General features: G+C 43.4%; 1 protein-coding gene across 9 annotated transcripts in view; it reads left to right on the top strand.

Annotated features, from left to right (window-relative positions):
- LOC149325877 (uncharacterized) overlaps nt 1-19933 on the top strand; it is a 77164-nt gene that overhangs the window by 32210 nt on the left and 25021 nt on the right. For 6 of the 9 annotated variants that reach the window (XM_089562827.1, XM_089562823.1, XM_089562822.1 and 3 more), the window contains 2 exons: nt 2086-2363; nt 18315-18458. In XM_089562827.1, coding sequence (XP_089418953.1) covers nt 2111-2363; nt 18315-18458 — 397 coding nt within the window. In that variant the 5' untranslated portion in view covers nt 2086-2110. Of the gene's footprint in view, nt 1-270; nt 437-2085; nt 2364-18314; nt 18459-19933 lie in introns of those variants that run through there. The other 3 variants (XM_089562826.1, XM_089562825.1, XM_089562828.1) reach the window with 3 other exon arrangements.

Below are 19933 nucleotides of genomic sequence, written 5' to 3'. Positions count from 1 at the left end.
ACTTCGTATCTTCTGTTTCATCCTCTTTCTGTTTCAGCATAAGCGATCATTGCGTGCTCTTATTTATCATAACTGCCCACGTGTCAAAGAGATCTCATGAAGGCAAGATACTGCACAAAAAAGGTCGGCCTCAGATTTTGGAACCACGAATTGGTCATGTTCGTGAGGTAGAATTGGATATTACCGAGCTTGTTGGCATCGCCCCACTTGTTGTAGGCGCTGCTACGCCCGTACGACGACTAGTCGTCGACATCCTGGTCGCTGGCGTGGCTGAAATTCTGGGGTTGTGTTGCCGGAGTCCGTCGGAACAGAGGCTGATAGGCGAAGGAATGGAAGCTGTCTGGCTGGTGACTTCAGGCATACTGGACGTCGGAGCTAAGGTGCCGCTACAGAGCCTGAGGATGAGAGATGGAAGGTACAGCAGCGTCCACTAAATGTAAGAAGGAGGTTATGACTAAGCTGAATCTAGGCCAGTGGCACTTCCCAACTGCAGTACTGTGCAAGTGTTTCATGTGGACGCGAGCTTCGCGCCTACGATTCGTCGTCTTCGGTCGCCTTTTATATATATTGTTACGGCAGTAGGCTTGGGCAAAGAAAATGAAGTACGGTGCTTGTTTGTGGCTTGCGAGAACGACGGGGTGTATTCGGGCTTTGGCCCTTACTGCATGGCTCCTTGGCTGTCTCTTGTTCTATAGCTCTGCAATCCCTTTTTGTAAATACATTCAAACTGTGTTATCTATAACCAGGTGTTTCAGGGAAGGGGATCAGTATTTAGCATAGGCGTCATAGTAATTGCAGTGCTGGCGGATGTCAAAAAACTGGCGAATCACGTTAACCAGTAAAGTTCTTAATTTAATTTTGAGAGTTTCTAAATATTGTCGATAGGCGGCCGCTTGGACTTAATGATATATAGGCGACCGTTAGTAATAGCCTCATCTGTTTTTAGAATTTCGAAAATGCGATTCAGCTTGTTGTTATGCGGCCTGATATTCTGGGACTTCGCTACGCGTGAAATCGAAACCACGTGGCTGATGCGGGCGTGCAGCCAAACCCACAAGCTCGCGTCACTCAAGGGGGCAGTCACGTGGCTTGCTGTGTCCCGCCCTGCTGCCTTGCTTTTTAAGCGAAGCGGAGCCAATGGCTGCCACACTTAGAGAAACGAGTTTCTTGGTTGAAAACTGATGGTTTAATAATACCTTTTGCTCGAAAGCTTTTCTTGCGCTACCTGCCCTCGCTGCATTCGCTCTTCTTTCCCATTTATCCTTTGTATATTTAATAGTTTTTCACAGGCCTCTGACAAGATTGCTGAATAACAATAGCGTTCACAACAATAGCATGAGTACGTAAGGACATAGCAGGGTTAGTTGGTTTTATATTATAATTAACAAGGCAATGACTCTTGGAAAAAACAGCGCTAAGACGTAGAACAACGAAGAGGAGTACAACAGGACCGGCGCTGACTATCAACTGAAGTCAGCGCCGCTCCTGTTGCACTCTTTTCCGTTCTCCTTCGTCTTAGCGCTGTTTTTTCCAAGAAACATGTACCAACTAGCTCAACTCTCCGTTTTATTGAAGGCAAAGACTCCTTCGTATTCAACAAAACGTTATCCAGCAAACGACACGTATAAAATCATCTTTTCTGATGTATTTTTCCAAGCGATCGCTTTTGAAATAAAAAGGTGCACTTCACGCGGCAATTGCAGTTGTCCCAGGAGTGGCAGCAGCAGCACCTGCAGTAATACAGTATGTCAGCACGAACATATGAGAGGAATTCGACCGCGGGGACATCCCAAGTGGTATCATAGTGAAGGCACGTGCTCTGCACCAGTGAAGATAGCAAATGGTGTCATAGCAATCATCTGTCCCTGAATCTCGGTTATTAGAGTGGTGACCATCTAGTAAATTTTTTTAGACTAAGCTTTTTCAGTTCTTCGATCAGTATTTTCATGCCACTAAATTGGCTGTTTTGGCTTGTTGGTCTGTTTGGGCTTTTCGCGCTGCTTTCTTTAATATTTTTCATGCCAGTCTGGTGAGCCCAATACCACTTTAAAGCTTCTATCCTCTTTACTGCACATGCGTCTTTAGGGGAGCCTAAAGAACTGCCACCACCATGCCGAGTAGCGAGGCGCAGACAGAGGCCACTGGGCTGCGGCACAACGCCACAGAGGTCCCGGCAGCACCACCGCGTGACGTGGACACCCGCTGGAGTGTGGCCGTGGCGGCTGGTTTCATCGCCTTCTTCGGAGTGGCGTCCCTTTCCAACCTTGGGTTCTTCTACGTATACTTCCTGGAGGAGTTCCACACGACCAGGGAGAACGCGTCTTGGCCTGGAAGCCTGCTCCAGATCATGGGCCACGTCTCCGGTAGGTGCTGGAAGCATAGCAGTCTTCACATGAACTTGTATATGAGGAAATTTTCTTGTGGTAAAGATGGTCACCACTTTATTTTCTTGTTTTTGATTCATATTGCAGCGAAGAAGCACGAACACAAGTAGAAGGAACACGCAAAAAACACGGACGAACGCTGCATGTTTGCGTGTTCCTTCTACTTGTGTACGTGCTTCTTCGCTGCAATATGAATCAAGAATGTTACCAACTTGCCCAAAAACGTGTTTTACTCGATTATTTTCTTGTAACGGACAAAATTGTTTTTTTTGTTTCTTGACAACTGTATCCTTGTATTCTCAATTGTTTCTTTATATGTCTTTTCACAACGCTGTATTTTGTACAATAGTGGGTTGTTATTCTAGTTTTGCTTGTCTGTTTGTTTTTGCCCTGCTAATCTATTTCATTCTCATTATATAAAAGTTACTTATTTAAAATACCATTGTTATTGCTGCTAATTGTACCTGTCTGTGAAGGTGCTTGTTTTTTAATCAAGTTAGTATTAATCTACCGGGAGTCCCGTGACAGTCGCTTGACTTTGGGACCCTCGCCTGTATACTGAGTTTATGTAACCGATTTGTACTCAATAAATTCTTATCTTATCTTCTTATCTTCTAAAATTGAAACGCTGACGCGTTTTGCGCGAACCGCTAGAGGCAGCGACAGCCATAGAAAAGATTATCCATTTGTTTTCAATCTCTGCCTCTTCCGTCCATTCCTTAATCTCTTTCTGCTTGACATAGTCTAGGTGTCCACTATCTGCAAAATGCTAACAGGGTGAAAGTTGAGCAATTTCGTAGAAATTCATCTTTGAGAAAAAATCATCCCGTCACCGTCTTTGAGCTCGACTCTTTGTAATGCTATTGTTTATCGAAGGTACGAAAAAGCTACTTTGCCTTTCTTTTCAGCGACTAATAAGCGCGGCGGAGACGTGCGCACTGGCGCTTCAAGCTATGTTATAAATATTAATAATAATCTACCGTCATTATTTATATCACTGCAGCGTGGTGGAGGAGGTGACAACAAAAACGGCGGACGCATGGCTAGGCTTTCGCCCTTTTACTGTAGACAACGGACGGGTAAAACTTCTCTATCACATTTCAGACTCATACTTCATCATCAGCCTGACTACACCCACTGCAGGGCAAAAGCCTCTCCCATGTTTCTCTAATCAACCCTGTCATTTGCCAGTTGTGGCCACTGTATCCTCGCAAACTTCTTAATATTAAGACTCACACTTAAATTGGATTAAAGAAATAAAGATAAGGCGGAAAACAGAAAATAGAAAATTTCAGTGGAGGCAAAATTCTAGAGGCCCGTGTAATGTGCGATGTCAGTGCAAGTTAAAGAGCCACAGGTGGTCGAAATTTCCGGAGTCCCTCACCATGGCGTCTCTCATAGCATGAGTCAGTTTGGGACACTAAACCTCCATAAAGCAGTCATAAAATAAAAGACGTGAATAACACGATTCTTTAAAACAACATTGAAAGTGTGGTACGTCATTGAGTGCTAAGTTACATTTACTGATAACATTTGTCTTTCAACAACAGAGATTTTAAATGGGGTAACATAAAACGAGAGGGCTGAGCAGATATCTGGGATTGTTGCCGATGTCAGCAATTGTATTTGCGATTGCCTATAGCCAAGAACATTATCCTAGAATTCGACGTAGTTGACAAAGGTTTTAGGCAGTGATGATACCGTATGTTTAACTCCTAATGCAAATAGAGAAGTAAAGTGTCATTGTGTAGAACTATAGAGCGATGGAGTAACCTTCAGGACAGCAGCACAAAGAATATGAACACGGTAGGGGGAGCCTTAAGGCGCTTAGCTTAAGCTGCTTCCGGCAGTGTGTCTGCAGGAGTATAGTACGGATAAACGAGCGCTTTTAAAAACTTCAAATAATGCTTTGTTGCTTCTCCACACGGGAAATTCTATACCAGTGGAAGCATTTCAAAGAGGACGGTTTTGTCGTCATGACGAACGGTGTCTTCAAGAAAAAAGCTACTCAAGCCATCAAGAAGATCTTCAGGCCTTTCAAGTTTCACCCTGCGAAGCAGAAACGTGCGGCACTGAAACTACTGGCCCGAATGAACCTGGATTCGTTAGGAATGGCTGTCAAGAATGCTAAGGCAGGACACCTTGAGATCTTCTTTTCAGGAAAAACGCACAAGCCGGCATGCCCTCTACGAAGCATTGTGTCCGAAAGAGATACGTGGCAGAAAGCTGTGAGTGGATTTCTACGACGCCATTTGGACAGAATAGCGGGAGGGGATCCCTGCCGTGTCCGAAGCTCAAGAGAAATGGTGCAGGTCTTAGAAGAAGGAAAGCTCGCTGCTACTACCGGATTTTCTATAGATGTAGAAGACCTTTTTTACTCTGTGCCTCATGATGGTTTGTTCGCGCCTGTTAGACAACATTTGGAAGAATACGGGGAAATAAAGTTTCAAAATGAAGTGGGGCTCACAGTAGAGAACTTTCTGGAACTCTTAGTGTTCTATCTTAATTCCACAGCAGTTTGTTTCGAAGAAAATTTTTTTTCTGCAAAAGCAAGGAATCTGTATAGGGTCGTCTGTTGCTCCAGTTCTGTGTGAAATTTTTCTGGCTTCATTTGATCAACGACTTGAAGACAGTTTGTGCGACACAGCTGTCTCTTGCATTTTTAGATACGTTGACGATTGCCTTGTTCTTCTTGATGTTCCGGCCCAGTGTGAATCAGATTCGCTTATCGAAAACGTACTGAACGCTTTTAACTCGAAGTCAACGGGCCTGAAGTTCACGCATGAAAAGGCAGATCATGATTGTATACAGTTCTTGGACTTACAGCTTTCCTTTACCAACCACCACGTGTGTTGGATGTATCAATCTCGCTCAAAGAAGTCTCTGTTAGCCTACGATAGCGCCCACTCCAAATTAGTAAAACGAGGAATTGTTTTTCTTTGCGTTAGGTCGGCCCTAGAAAAATCTTGTCCACATAAGATAAGTGAAAGCTTTACGATACCGTCTTAGACAAATGAACAGTCCGCACTGTGACAACTGTGCCTCGATAGAAAGAGTGAAACATATCTTGCTTGAGTGCCCTGCATATGCTAACGAGCGTGCGTACTATGAACATTGCATGCAGAAGCTCTGCTCAGTGCCCCCAACAATGGACAGCGTTTTAGGTCCCTTAGCCTGCCTTAGGCAACAGAGACTTGCAATGAACTGTCTATTCACATATTTAAAAGAGATTGGACATCTCGATAAACTTTAAATTCACTTGCACGTTACCTTCATGCATTCCTCATGCAGTGAACTTCGTCAGCCCATTTGACGGACTATGCACTCCATCCATCATTCCATACGTTAAATCAATAATCACCATTGCATCATTAGTACCCATTTCATGGGCGCATTTTAACTTTCATTTTTTTTTACCTCTTCTACACTGCTCTCCTTCATCTCCCAAGTTCCCCTCCCTACGCACAGTAGCATTCCAGCCATTTTTAAACGCCGGCTAAATTATCTGCTCTTCAATAAAGAGTCTCTCTCTCTCTCCCCAGTATCAGATCGGAAGAGTTATGTCAGCAGGTTACCCATTGCAAATGGTCACCAGCGTATCCGAAAGCCTCCTTCAAAAAATGAAGAAACCGGGCTACAAGCGTGGCATTGGAAACAAACCTGCGCAGGTCATACCTTACCTGCATGGGTTTTTGCACAATTTCAAAAAAGTGGCTTCCAGAAACGGAGTGCAGCTGGTTTTTTCAGCCCCCTGCAAACTGGCAAGTTTATGTCCGATGGTATCAGGAAAGCGGGTCAAAAAGGCCTGTACTGTCAAACATCAAACAGTGTTCACAAAATGCACCACTAATGTGATACACGAGATCCCTTTGACGTGTGGCAAAGTGTATGTGGGGAAAACGGGACAGTGTTTCAATGAGCGTGCTTGACAGCACAATGTGACCCTAAAAAGCAAGACGGGAAGCAACCTAGCTGGACATTGTAGCAGGTGTAAAGATTGTTGTCCGAAATTTCACGAGACCAGGTATCTAGCCAGAGCAAAAGCAAAAATCGAAAGATTGATTTGGTTTATTAAGGCGAAAGCCTTTAATGTCTCATCGTTGTAAGCACCAGTTGTCGACAGAAATGTCACGCTTTTCAATTGGTCGAAACGGTCGTGACGTCAGAGTGCGCGGATTTCAAAGGGGGCCAATTGTACTTTGGCTAGTAACCATGCAACCAATTGAAGGGATCGCATAGTGATGCTCGAAGTGGGACTGAGCTTAGATAATTGCTTAATTACCCAATTAGCCTAATTAACTTTTCTAGTGAGGCCATATAAATAAATAAAACCGAGTAGGACATTGGTCGAGCTCGGGAATCGAACCCCGGTCTTCGGCGTGCGAGACGAGCATGCTATCCACTACGCCATGCCAGCTCGATGGTTTGGAATGAACAAAGGCGCGTCTAGTGAATACGATGTGTTCGCTCACTGCCATCCTCCTCCCTTTCCTCCCGGCGAGGTTTAGGTGTCCACCGACGTATGAGAGACAGATACATTTCCTTTCTTCAAAAACCAATTTACCGACGAGCGAGGCGTAGAACCAAATGGGCGATGGCGTTCTATGGACTCCCTGACAGCGTTGCAAGGCGCTGTCGCGTTCCACTCTTAGAGTCGAAGCTTACCATCTTAAGCACACATCAGTGACCACACTTTAGGTCAAAAAAGTGCCCCCCTAAATTTTGAAGGCTGTCCATCGCATATGCGAGACAGTTACTGTGTAATTTCCTTTCCTCAAATACAATTTTCACTTTCTTCATTACCGGCCCTCTTTGTCTTCTTTCACTCCCACTTCCTCCCTTCCTCTACGGTGCGATTCAGGTGTCCACCGAGATGACAGAGATTTACTGCGCCATTTCCTTTCCTAAAAACGCGTTGCGTTCAAAGGGCAAGGCATCGCGCCGAACGGGTGGTGGCGTTCCTTTCCGTGGACTCCCTCGCAGCGCTACAACACGCTGTCGCGTTCCACTCCCAAAGGCGCAACTTAAGCGTCATTAATTAGCAGTTAATTAGAATTCAGGCATTAATCATTAATTAAACATTAATTAGTGGTTTGTCATCACTTAGTAATTAATACTCAAATATATGTGACGTCACCAGTGCAACAGAAGCAGCGAAAGTGGTGCGGAAAACGCTTTCGCCTCTACGCACTTTAGGCAGTCAAAGTGCCCCCTGAATTTTGTGGTTTAATTTCGCCTTCATCGAAATTCGGGCGCCTCGGCCGGGATCGAGCTCGCGTCTTTCGGGTCAGCAGCCGAGCGCCGTAACTAGTGAGCCACCGCGGCGGGTCAAAAATCAAAAGAGAAGGAATTGAGGCTTTTTATATTCATCAAAGAAAAGACAACTGCGTTAGCAATCCTTCTGTTTTCCTCACCGGAAACGAACTAGCTTTTTTGGACGGTTTCGTTTAGATGCCCTTTGTAAAGCCCGCTTGCTTCCTTCAATAGGTTTTATGATTGCTAAGATCTTAGAGTTGATTCTTGTCCTTATTCATAATCTTTCAACCTGTGCTGTCATTCACACTCGCAAGCGTTATCAACAATGCTTTTTGCAAAAGCAACCGTCCTATGACTTGTTGTGCCGTTATCACTCGTCCACCACCGCATTTGTTTTTAGTTTTATTGGCTATTCTCATGTTCACGCGCCCTCATGCAGTTCAGCGGATACAAAAGAGCGCCTGGTTACCTTTCCTGTTATTAAAGTTGGAAGTTGCGCCTATTTCCTCTTCTGTGTTTCCTTCCTGTTTGTCCTTTTTTGGCGTACGACATTCTTTCAAGAAGCATTCCCTGTTCAGAGCGGCTAATGTTTGTAAACTTCAGCAGCTTGTCTTGGCTCATGTTCAGAAAGAGTCGTAAAAGTTAGGAGGAAATTGCGCATCATGCAAAATTAGCTTAGCTTGGAGGGGTACTGCGATTTCAAAATTTTTTTTTAGTCTCAATGTTTCCTGATATGTAAATAGTATTTTAAGGTAGGCTGCTTTCTTTATTCTAAGTAAGGAAGATTATTACTTTTTATCATCATCATCATCAGACTGACTACGCCCACTGCAGGGCAAAGGCCTCTCCCATGTCTCTACAATTATCCTTCGCCAGTTGCGGCCACCGTAATCCCGCAAATTTCGTAATCTCATCCGCCCACCTAACAATCTGCCGCCCACTGCTACGCTTTTCTCTTGGAATCCACTCCGTTACCCTTAAGGGGGGATGAGGGTCTTGAAAACTTGTTTTTTTATTTTTCGACATAACTTGTTGAAACTTAGCACAGAGGTGTATCATAGAATGCTGATTTCAAATATCCATTTAGATTTCAAATATCTCACCTGGAAGAAAATTTATCGCAAAATAACATTCAAATTAGGCAATTTCTTACGGGCCTTTATAGTAATTTATCAGTTAAAGAACGATTTTTTAAGAATAAGTAGACATTTGCAAAGGCCCCAAACCACATGCTAAAGCTTTCTTTTTTCCTTTAAACACGATATATGAGCAATTAGGCGAAGTACGGGCTAATTACCGCCACGTCATTTTTTCTTTCCAACTTTGTTGTTTATTTATGATCAACAAAATTAGTTTGTAGACATTCTGTTAGTTTAGGATGTGCTTTGGGCCTTTGCAAATGTCTGCTTATTCTTTAAAAATGTTTCTTTAACTTATAAATTACTAAAAAGGCCCGTAAGAAATGACCTAATTAGGATATTTTATTTTGCCATATATTTTCTTCCAGGTGAGATATTTGAAATATAAATGTATATTCGAAATCAGCCTTCAATGATACACCCAGGTGGTAAGTTTCAGAAAGATATGTTAACAAGTAAAGAAAAAGTTTTCAAGACCCTCATCCCCTCTTAAGGACCAGCGGTTATCTTGCCTTAGCATTACATGCCCTGGCCAAGCCCACTTCTTCCTCTTGTAATAATATTGTTTGCTTCGTTTGCTGTATTGGTTCCTGTTTCTCTAGAGACAAATATACGCTTGTCATCTGCTAAATATTAAAACGTGCGTGGCAATCTGTTCTGATGTCATCATTTAAATATACATTAAACAAAAGGAGACCGAGAAAGCTATCGCGCAGAACGCCGCTCGACATAGGTCACGTAATGAATGTGCCATTACCTGGTGAACTTATTATTGACGACATGCTAAGTATATTTTAAGCTAAAGGCGTGGCCTCTGATTCTATATATATCTGGTTCTTGAAATGGTATTTGGCGATTTATTGCACCAAAGGCTTTCCAGAAATATATGACAAATCCCAAGGCAACATCGCTTCTTTAAATGTTTCGATATAAACTCTCCCTGATTAAAATAGGGCAATTTCTGATTACGGACCCTTTTTGCAATGCATATTGGCGGTAGCTAATTGAAGGCACCGAAGAAAGGCTCCGGTTAAATATTATTTTTTCGAAACATTTTGAAAACTGTAGGAAGGTGCTATTGAGTATGTATTGAATGAAGTCTTTCGAATTGCCTTTTTTGTTAACGGCAGAATCGTCTTGCATCTTGAGTGTCTTGCACCTTGCATGGAAAGTTCTGAATACATATGCTACAGATTCAATTGAGGGGGACCAAGAGTACATCGATTACTTGTTTAATTCTACGGATCTAATTTTTCTCACAACCCCAAGAGGAGCTATCGGCCAATTTCACGAACCACAAGCGGCGCCGCATTCGAGCCAAGGTAGCCTTCATAATGAGGACTCTGTCTACGATTAGGCTGGGCGGACTAAAACGTTTTGTTGATTGCACTGCTGCGTTTCTTCATCGAAGCTGAGCGTCCAGCTTTGGCTAAATACGTTCTATTGGTCGATGGAAAACTCAGAACCGATGACAAACTGCAGGTCACCGACCTGTGTCTGTAAACGTCTGCAGTAGGAGGGGAACCGCACACAATCGTCGCCCCCCTCCAGGACGTTTTTAGCGATTTAGAGATTTCAGCGTTGATTGTTCCTGTATGGCTGGAAAGTCAGAAAAAGTAAGCTCGTTTCGGGTTTACTGTTGCATTATTAACGTCAGCAAGAGTGTGCGAAATCAGCGCATAAAGTTGAAAGCTAAAATGGCTCTCGATGGTTTTCCTTTCGCCCGTCGTGTGCTTGGATTTTAATTCAGCAAACTGAACCCGACTAACGTTTAGAGCTTCCATCACTTCAGTCGATCTAGCAGCATCCTGGTATTTACATTCATGAGGAGACTTCTTTAGAGCGCTGGAGCGGAGTGCTGCGCAAGAAATCATGGCACGCAAGTGCTGTGTTAAGGACGATGTGCTGGTTTCTTGCTTTTTTTTTCTGTGCAGCGTCGCTTCGGCGCGAGCACTTGTCGTGAATCACAGTACCTGCTATAAAATTTTGCTGCGTTTGGTCTTGCTCCGTAGCGGACGTCTCGAGCCCTTCTATACAAGCCTGCTCACGTCTAAATCTTGTGCATGAAATCCATGCATTCAACACGTGTGTCTATGAAGAAAAGACACCAGTACTAAAATATCAAACGCAGAGAGGGAAAACAAAATCATGACGCTTCAATTACAATTTGGGTTACAACGACGTACAACTTTGGTCGCATTACGGTTCCATGGCAGCACCAATTAGAATGATCATTATGAGAACAAAGAATTACTGCGCAAAAAAGGACGGGACAAGAGAAAGAGAACCACACGGGACAAACGCAGTTATTCTTTGTTCTCATAATGTCGTACCAACTAGCCCCTCACCACACTCTTCTAGAATGATCAACCACGATTATTACGTAGTCTTTCAATTGAAGCTAAATTATGTTACAATGGCATCGAATCCTTCTATGTAAGAAAGAAGTCGCATCCCTCAAAATGCGACAAGTGAGCACATGACCATTGACCTTGTGATTGGCTTACCAACGTGCACTTTCCGCACCCAAAGTTGCCTTCTCTTGGGACTGCGAATGGAATGATACCCGTCCGGTTTTCGAGCACGCTAACATGCACAAATGTGCGTAGCAGTGGTTCGCAGCTTTTTTTTTTTGCACAATGTTCCAGGGATGAACTCTGCAATTGATTGCTACTCAGCACACCGCGCGAATCTGCCGGGCGAATTCTCCGCAGTCAGGATCACGGCGCGGCTGTAGTGTCTGGCGTCTATGTCATGAAAACTGCTAGTATATCCAGAAGAAAGCTATGACCGCAATGACTGAGCATGTGACGAGGAAACGCTGGAAAAAGAGCAAGCGCTTCCGCGCGCTGCCGATCGTTCATAGACTAGTTCATTATGCCAGCGTAGTGTGACGTCCATTGTGTGAAAATCGACAATAGCTTCCTTCAGAGAAAAGACAGGTCATTTCCTTTGTTCGTACAGGGTGAACAGTCCAAGAAGAAGTACTTCAACCGATAAACACATTAATGTGGCTCAACTGTGCGTGCGTTCTGATAGTGAAAAATTCGTTAAACACTTCAGCATGATTTGCACCCACCTGCTCTCGACTACTATGAATCACCTTATCTATAGTGCTTTTGTCATTATTGGCTAAGGAACCAAGTTGTCTTCGAATGTTGTCAGGATGGCATGACGATTTCAGGTTATTCTCCTAATATTGTTTTTGCGAATGACGTATATCGGTATTTGTTTATTTTTGCCCTTTTAGGTGTTCGGAAATGGTGATGTTTCTTGAATTAATGAAAGATTATATTGTTTAGTTTTGACTTTCATGCTATCGTGTAGTTCTATTCTTATCCATGACTTCCTAATCTGTTTGCTGTTACGTATGTATCTTAAGTGAGAGGAGTTATAGTATATACTGCAAGTTTTCTGAAGTTTTAAGCATTGCTGCCGTCAGTTCGAGCGCATACTCCGCTCCACTTATTTCATGAAATCTCCAGGCGGAAACAAGCTTCAGTCGCTTCTTCAAAGCACTTAGTTGCAAATAATTTCGGTCTTTAGAGTCGAGAGAAAGCTTTCCGCGGAACAGAGAGATATTCACGTTATCACTTAGATCACAATAAACGACTTCTGAGTGTATAACAGAAATTAATATTTGTTACGAAAAGGTTCAATCGCGTTTCAGCTGTGCTTATGCGGTTTGGTGTGTTCTTAACTGCGCAAAATCGAAATGTTCTTTGCAAGACAAAGTCATACGACTTCCTAATAACACTATAAGTAATTGTTGAATTTGCCACTTATTAAGACACTGCTTATGTAGAGCGTAAAATAAATGAGGTTGGACTCTACATAAGAAATGAATAGTGAAAGGTCGTCGCTTGGTGACGTATAAAACACCGACTTCACATTGTGTTGTGACATACAACAGAGACAACATCGACATCTGTAGAGTTGTGATAAACTTCTTTTACTTTTTAAGTGAACACCCTTGCATATAATGATGCTCAAACCTCCACCGCGACATGCAGCATAATTGACACAAAGTAACAAAAGGAAGTATCATCATATAGTTCAGGTCCTGACAGGATTACAGTAACAAATGAAACGTTAATGATGTCCACAAAATATGAAATTGGTCAGTTTTGTTATTTGAGAAAGGGAAATTTTCATAATAGGATTTCAGCGCACATGAGTTAAACTATTCTCTCGGTACTCTTTAATGCATTTCTTTTTAGTACAACATGCGTATCTGCTTGGAGCCACAGCGAAACATATCGATTGCACTGTTTCGTCGGTTACATTAAGATGCGTAGTGAGGTATTCAATGTTCGTTTCATTCTTTTTGTGATATGCAGAGTCCATACCTTTCGCGGAAAGGTGGATATTCCCTTTGGAGTGTCATAGAAAATTATAGTTCTTTCCGTTTGCCTAGCCTTTCACTGTACCAAGCAGTGATCGATTCTCGCGACTAACTTTTGGCAATGAGAAACCCCTTTCTTATTTTCCTTGATTTCCTGCTTCTTTAGAAGATGTTGGCTGCGCGTGGTCTCTTTCTGAAATTTATCGTTGATTCCTCGAATTTTGCAACACTTAGCTTGAATTCGATGGCATGCCTCAATATCAGCGTTCTTCTTTGGACCTGCTGAATTAACTTTCAACCTTGTTTACTTGCATACAAAGCCGTCATCTGCAGTATAAGAAACGCCATAGATTAAAGCGTTTAACAAGATAGCGTAAAGGCTAACGTGCTACAGAAAATCCAGGGCCGTCTTCGTCGTCGGCGTTGTGAATGAAAAATCTCCGCACAACCAACCTAGGTGGGTAATCTAAGTTACGTTGCCTTGCGGCGAGATCGGAACCTGCTCACCAGATTGCCAGCAAACTGACCATCCTGGCAGGGGGCAGTCAAATTAATAATTGGCCGCGACCAAGCAACCTGGCTCGCACAAGCCTCATCAATGACAGCACCTGCCATCGCAAGGCAGAGGCTCATCGCTTGATCAGTGAACCCCTTCCCCAGGAGTCGTATGGGGACCTCCGGGCCCCTATGAAAGTCGAGAATCACCAACTCCGAATTTCCGCACATTTATTCTGATTATTCAAGCCATACTAGTGAGATAGCTTCAAAAGCACGCGCTCAGTTACCGAAACCGTATTCCGCCGCGAACTTTCAAGTCTTTGACTCTTTCATTAGCTATACCATCACTCATCGCTTTGTGGCGGCTTCATTCAGGACTGCAGCCAATTTTGCACTCTTTGATCGTCTGGGCAAAGTTAAGGGCACCACACGCCACATATCATTTTTTGCAAGTTATTCATCCTGTGTACTATTATCGAATGGAAATGTTTTCTTCAAATATCGCTACCGAGTGTTAAACACCTAAATTTTAAGAGCTAACCTGTGGTTTGAATGACATCAAGCTAAACTCACAGTCCTAATGGTGCCATCCATTAAATAATTCTGGTGATTCATTACGCACCCTGAAATGATATTCTCATAGATTCCTACTTTCAATGATTTTCTGGTCTTCATCATTGTATCGTGAAACTTGGAGTAAAATCACCTTCGGGAAATTTTGCTGCTGGGAGATTTCAGTTGTCTATGCAACCATCAGGATCGATCGGTATATGAAGGATGTTATGACCCCAGTTCTGCGGTTTTCACCGACTTAGTTTGTGAGCACAGCCTTGCTGACATTGGGCAACTAAAAAGTGATAGTATACTTTACGCTCATTTTCAAGCCTCTTTCGAAATCTCGACCTGACAGGATTTATGTTTCTGCTGGCACATTACCTACTGTGCATGGATACTGGGTGAGGCCGATATTTCTCAGCGACCACTGCACGGTGTCTGTACAGAGAGGAATGTACACTCTGCGCCTCCTACAACCGTGGTTGGAGCTATGCAAGCTTAACAAATTCATCCCCTCAGATGAAATTTTCCAGCGCGCTGTAGCTCCTTCATTAAAAAATACCTGGGCATCTGAAGATCTCCCAGTCTTTCAAAAGTAGGATCCTTTTAGAGAGGAAGTTAAGCATACTGCTCTTGAAGCCTCATCACCGATCACATTCTCGAAGCCCTTCACTTTCGAGGAATGAAGCTCACCCTGACGAAATTGCGTGACTTTCAAAGAACTGCTCCGGGATCATATCTTGATGACATGAACAATATTAAAGCCCAGTTGCTACAATTTAGCTCAGAAAGATATCAAGGTGCCTTGATTAGATCGCGAAGATGGAGGTTCGTCTGTTGTTGTCCGCACAAGACCCAAAAACACCTCGTGCTAAACTGCACCACATTCTAGCTCTGTGATGATGATGATGATGATGTCCTCGGGCTGAATGGCACATACGCACGGCGGGGGATTGGCCAGGGTGCATAGCGGATACAAACGCACTCATGTACAGGGAATGAAGTATATTTAAATCTAAAATTTTGGGACGCAGAGCTAGAATTTGTACAAAACAAATAATACGGAGAAAGAAAAGTTGTGAATTCACATTCTAGCAGAGGAATCTACCAGATGAAATTATATAATCGTGAATAGAATCGAACACTGCTTTCAGGGCATATCCCTTGGCGCTTGCCCCGAAGGATAAGAGAATCGGAATAGATAGAGGAAGCCCAAGCCGAGCGAGGGGGATCTCCAAGTAAATTCTACGGAGAGCAGCAAGCCGCCGGCAGGAGAGGAAAAAATGTTCTATAGACTCAATTTGCATTGTAGAGCGTCGTCTTCATCAGCTTCCACCTGGTCCGTCCTGTTGCACCACCCGCTCATCATCCTCTGCTATGTAGCACCAGTCTCGTGCTTTCGCATTGGTTTGAATGTAGTAATCTTCTCTGAAGTTTCTTTTTTCACGATTGACCACTTTTGCAAGATAGTGGTGTGGTAGAGAGCTATTTTAAAATGCAATAGCTGAAAAGGGAGCAAAGTATCGAACGATAGTATCTTTCTACATTTCGTTAATGCGTCAGAACTTGACAGTTTGATGGAACAGGGATCGCTGTGAAGATGCTTGAGTATATTTTGAGTATAAAGATGGGCTAATAATTTTAGTACTTACATTTCTTATGCGTGTGTGCTACCGGACATAACATGTAGAGGATGGCCCAACATCAAAGGGAACATGCCAGCGCACGGCTGCTGTACTTCCTGAAACACTGGCGCCGAGAGCCAGAGAGAATGGGCGGACCATGCGCTGAAAGAAGAGCCGGCCAAGCTTACAGCACTGCAGCGTTTAACGCCGAGTGCCGCGGCCGCGAGGTCGCGTGTTCCCATTCAGTCTAAGCGAACATGTGCGTCGAAACTGCTGTTTTGTTTGTGTTTACCAAGCATGCGTTTTGTTTTCTTGACGTTGGTTGCCAAATGATTTGTTGCACGTCCTTCCCGAAGACTATTGATAGATGCGTTTGTTACGTTACTATGTCGTCGCAGTCGTGGACAGAAAAAAGTATTATAGGATCATTGGCATAAAATAAGGCTTTAGTTTCTGTTTATGTATTAACGAGGTAAGTATCTTAAGCACTAAAAGAAACTAGCTGAACATGCCGTATTGAAACTTGACTTTTATGATTTCTTTTGGGTAAAGGCAGTGCGTAAATATTTGTTCGAAAAGCTGCTGATGCCTGTGGTGAGATTTGATACCATTCGAGCAATCTCCACGCATTCGGGGCATTTCAAGTTTGTTGATTTCAATGGAATAAATAATACAAACAACTTCCCTAAAGACAGTGACATATAGAGGAAGCCCAAGCTTCATCACTGTGAGAAAACAGTTTTATGCTTTTATGAGGCGAGTGCGGTTGATGTGTTTCCTACTATAACATAAAGCTTCAACTTCCAGCCTATATTTAAAAAAGGGAGAAAAGTCTGCGCGAAATTGTTTTGAATTATTTAGTTATTCATTTATTTATACAGTACTACAGGCCTTGGCGTGGCTCAAGCAGGAGGGGCATACAAAATATTAATCAATACAGTAGAGCAATGCGAGCAGGACTAGAGAAAAGATCATTGAACAGTGCACAGAATACCAAACCTGTCAACCAGCAGTAAGAACAAATCACGGAAAAAGAATGGTTTGCTGATATAATAAAAAAATTCCCAGAACAAATAATGCAGCGAATATATGTAGAAATGAGCCACGAATACAATATAGTGCATAAAAAGAACAATATTGGAGAAATACAAATGGATATATAATTCACGATAGCACGATAATGTCTTTTTTCCAATTGGTCAATAGAATCAATAGTGCTTAGAGCGACTGCGGTAAATTTTTCCAATCTGTAATAGTGCTCGGCAAAAAAATATTTAAAGACGTTAGTTCTGGCACTGTAGGAAGTTGCAGAGTCAGCGTGACGATGTCGTTTTCGGCGTGCCGTCATTGGCGCGACATAAAGCTCGAGAGACAGGGAGGCACAGCAAGGAGGTTATTTTTAAGAAGGAAAAGAATTCATCCGTTGGATTTTTCTTTCCATTTCTAGCGTCTGAATGCCATGTTGCTTCATTAGAGCTGTTTGGGAATGTTATGTGGCGACGACTTCTGAGTCCGAAGATCTGATCTTCTACTCATGATACCGCCGCCTAGCGGCCGCTGATGCACCGTGTCGTATCACCTCAGTTTTTATTCGGACAGCCGCACATACGCAGTTTGTCCACTTGACCCCACACGCGGCCGCGGTGGCAGCCGAGCTCTGACATCCTGCGCCGGGCACCTGCTGCCTTTCTACGGTTGCCGCGCGCCGGCGGGCGTAGTTGTGCCGGCGCGGCACAATACAAGCTATTGCAATGCAACTGCTGCTCCTCTCTGGTTTCGCGCATGCGCACTACTGGCCTCCCAGGCTCACGGCTAAAAGCTCGATTGGGTAGCATAGTGTAGCTCTCGCTACAAAATAAATTTTGCTCATTTACGCTGAATTCTTTATAGTGCATCTCGGTTAGTTTTGGTGTAAGGGTCCCTTTCTATATAGGCGTACTCAAGTCTTGGTATTCTTAGTGATGCGTAGGCTAAATGTTTAGTTTCGGAAGGAGCTTGTTTAAGTTTATGGCGCAGAAGGCAGAGTTTACGGAAAGCCGAGTCACATACTTTAGTAGTGTGGGTGTTCCAGTAGAGAGTATTTGTTTTTGTAAAATACCGGTGGCGCTTATATAAGACGACGCTTCACCACAGCATTTGTATCGCACTTTTTAAAGCAGGATATATGGAAACTTACTTATTTTTGATAAATTAGCAAAGAATGAACAGCAGGTGAAGTATGAGTGAACATTAGAACAGTGGTCTTAGTAACATACATAACGGTGCGAATTAACACGTCTCCCTGTTCATAAGTCCAGCTTCAACATCAAATCTCAAAGAAAGTCACAATTTTTCTTTGTTGAATCGAATTCCTTAAGCTCACAGCTCTACAGAATAAGGACAGCCGGAAGGGGAACGAATGGTATCGGACTACATTTCGGCTACTGCGTTCATAACGAGATAAGCGTAGGCAGGTAAATTTGACTTTCAACGCAACGCTTCTTGCCGCATAGAATGTGCCTGCTTTTTCCAGGTGTTTTCGTAGCCATTCTTCAGCCGTTCATTTCCACCTTCTACATCGGCCTCGCGGGAAGCGTGGTCCTGTGGGTGGGACTGCTCTCAGCTGTGTTTGCGACAGACATTACGTGGATGACGGTCACATTCGGATTTTTGCAAGGTAGGCATACAGCTCCCATGACCGCGCTTTTTTGACGATGTATCTGCATTTAGAATATGTGAATGAACTTTCGACAAAATGTTCGTCTTTTTATGTCTGCCTGGAAGCCTTGGAATACATTAACAGCTGGGCGAAGTGTCATGAAAGCAATCTTTGGCCGCGCAATTCCCCTTTTTGATACAAGACACAGAAGGCAGCAGAGTGCAGCGTCCACAAACAGCGGGATATAATATTTATCATCAATAAATAATAATTAAGGAATCTGCGGGCATTTGTAGTAAACGCCTTAACCCATATGAACTTAGCGCACGGATTTTCTGTTCTCAGTGCACTGCGGCAATCACTTCAAAGTAACTCCAGTGCAATCACTTCCTAAGAATAAATGTGCCTAATCCCTAGCTTTCTGCCTGAGTGCAAAACATCATGGTCTAAATCGGCAGTTGTTTCTGGTTTAGGAAGTGCTGTCTAATCCGCGAGAAGGGTATAGGTAGAATAAGAGAAAAAATAGCGTCAAATCATGCCGCCCAGAAGAAAGGAACGAGGACGAGACACAAGCGCTGAGAGCTGCAATTTTATTGAAGCCAGGAAGCAGCTTCTATAAGGTGAAGTTTCAAGGCGAAAGAAGGGTGACAAGGATGAGGAGGTGTATAAAGGCAACTATCTAGGAACACAGAACCATACAGGCAGCCCAAAATCACAATATAAAAGGAAAAGTTACCTGATAGCAGAATCTAGAAAACTGTACTCGGAGGCAAAAAAGAGATAAAGATGGAGTGCTAACACACCTACAGACAAATTTCTTTATGTAGGAAGCCTCCAGACTAACACGTGCAGTTTTATCCATGCTCTTGCCAAGAATCTTTGTCTCCTTTAACCGAGCCTCGCAACCATCGCAGCTCATTACGTGCGCAACCAAATGTGCGTACTTATCTTTCATATCGGTTAAATTTCGGGCATGGTGCCCCAAACGCTCTTTGATGCATCGGCCAGTCTGACCGACGTAAAGTTTCCCACACGTTAAGGGGACAGCGTAAACCACTCCTACGGAACACTTTGTAAACCTAGTACCGTGCTTCATCTGGCAACCCCGCTTTCTTGAGGCGCAGATTCGGGGGCACAACTTTTTCAGCTTGTAAGGAGCCGAAAAGGCGACACTCACACCATACCTTTTGGCCACTTTCCTCATAGGTAGAATAAAGTTATCAGGCTGCAGATGGTGATGCACTGCCAATATTTCGACGCCTTGAAAACAAAACACGCAAAAACAATGGTTTGAACACTGAAACACAGAGAAATAAGTTCATTAGGTCACTTAATAACAAGGATTGCCCTGTGTACTGAGTTATACCATGTAGGCGTAAAAAAATACGTCCACTTCGTCAATAAGAGGCGTAGTTAATATTTTATGCTGGGAGTGTTGCAACATTGAAGTGAGCACAACACCGCAAGATCGATCGGTTCTGCATCTCGTAAAT

The sequence above is a fragment of the Amblyomma mixtum genome, chromosome 10, assembly GCF_055824585.1.
Source record: "Amblyomma mixtum isolate Tamu chromosome 10, ASM5582458v1, whole genome shotgun sequence".
NCBI lineage: Eukaryota > Metazoa > Arthropoda > Arachnida > Ixodida > Ixodidae > Amblyomma > Amblyomma mixtum.
Note: the sequence above shows the minus strand (reverse complement) of the source record. Positions and strands in the feature narration are given on the sequence as shown.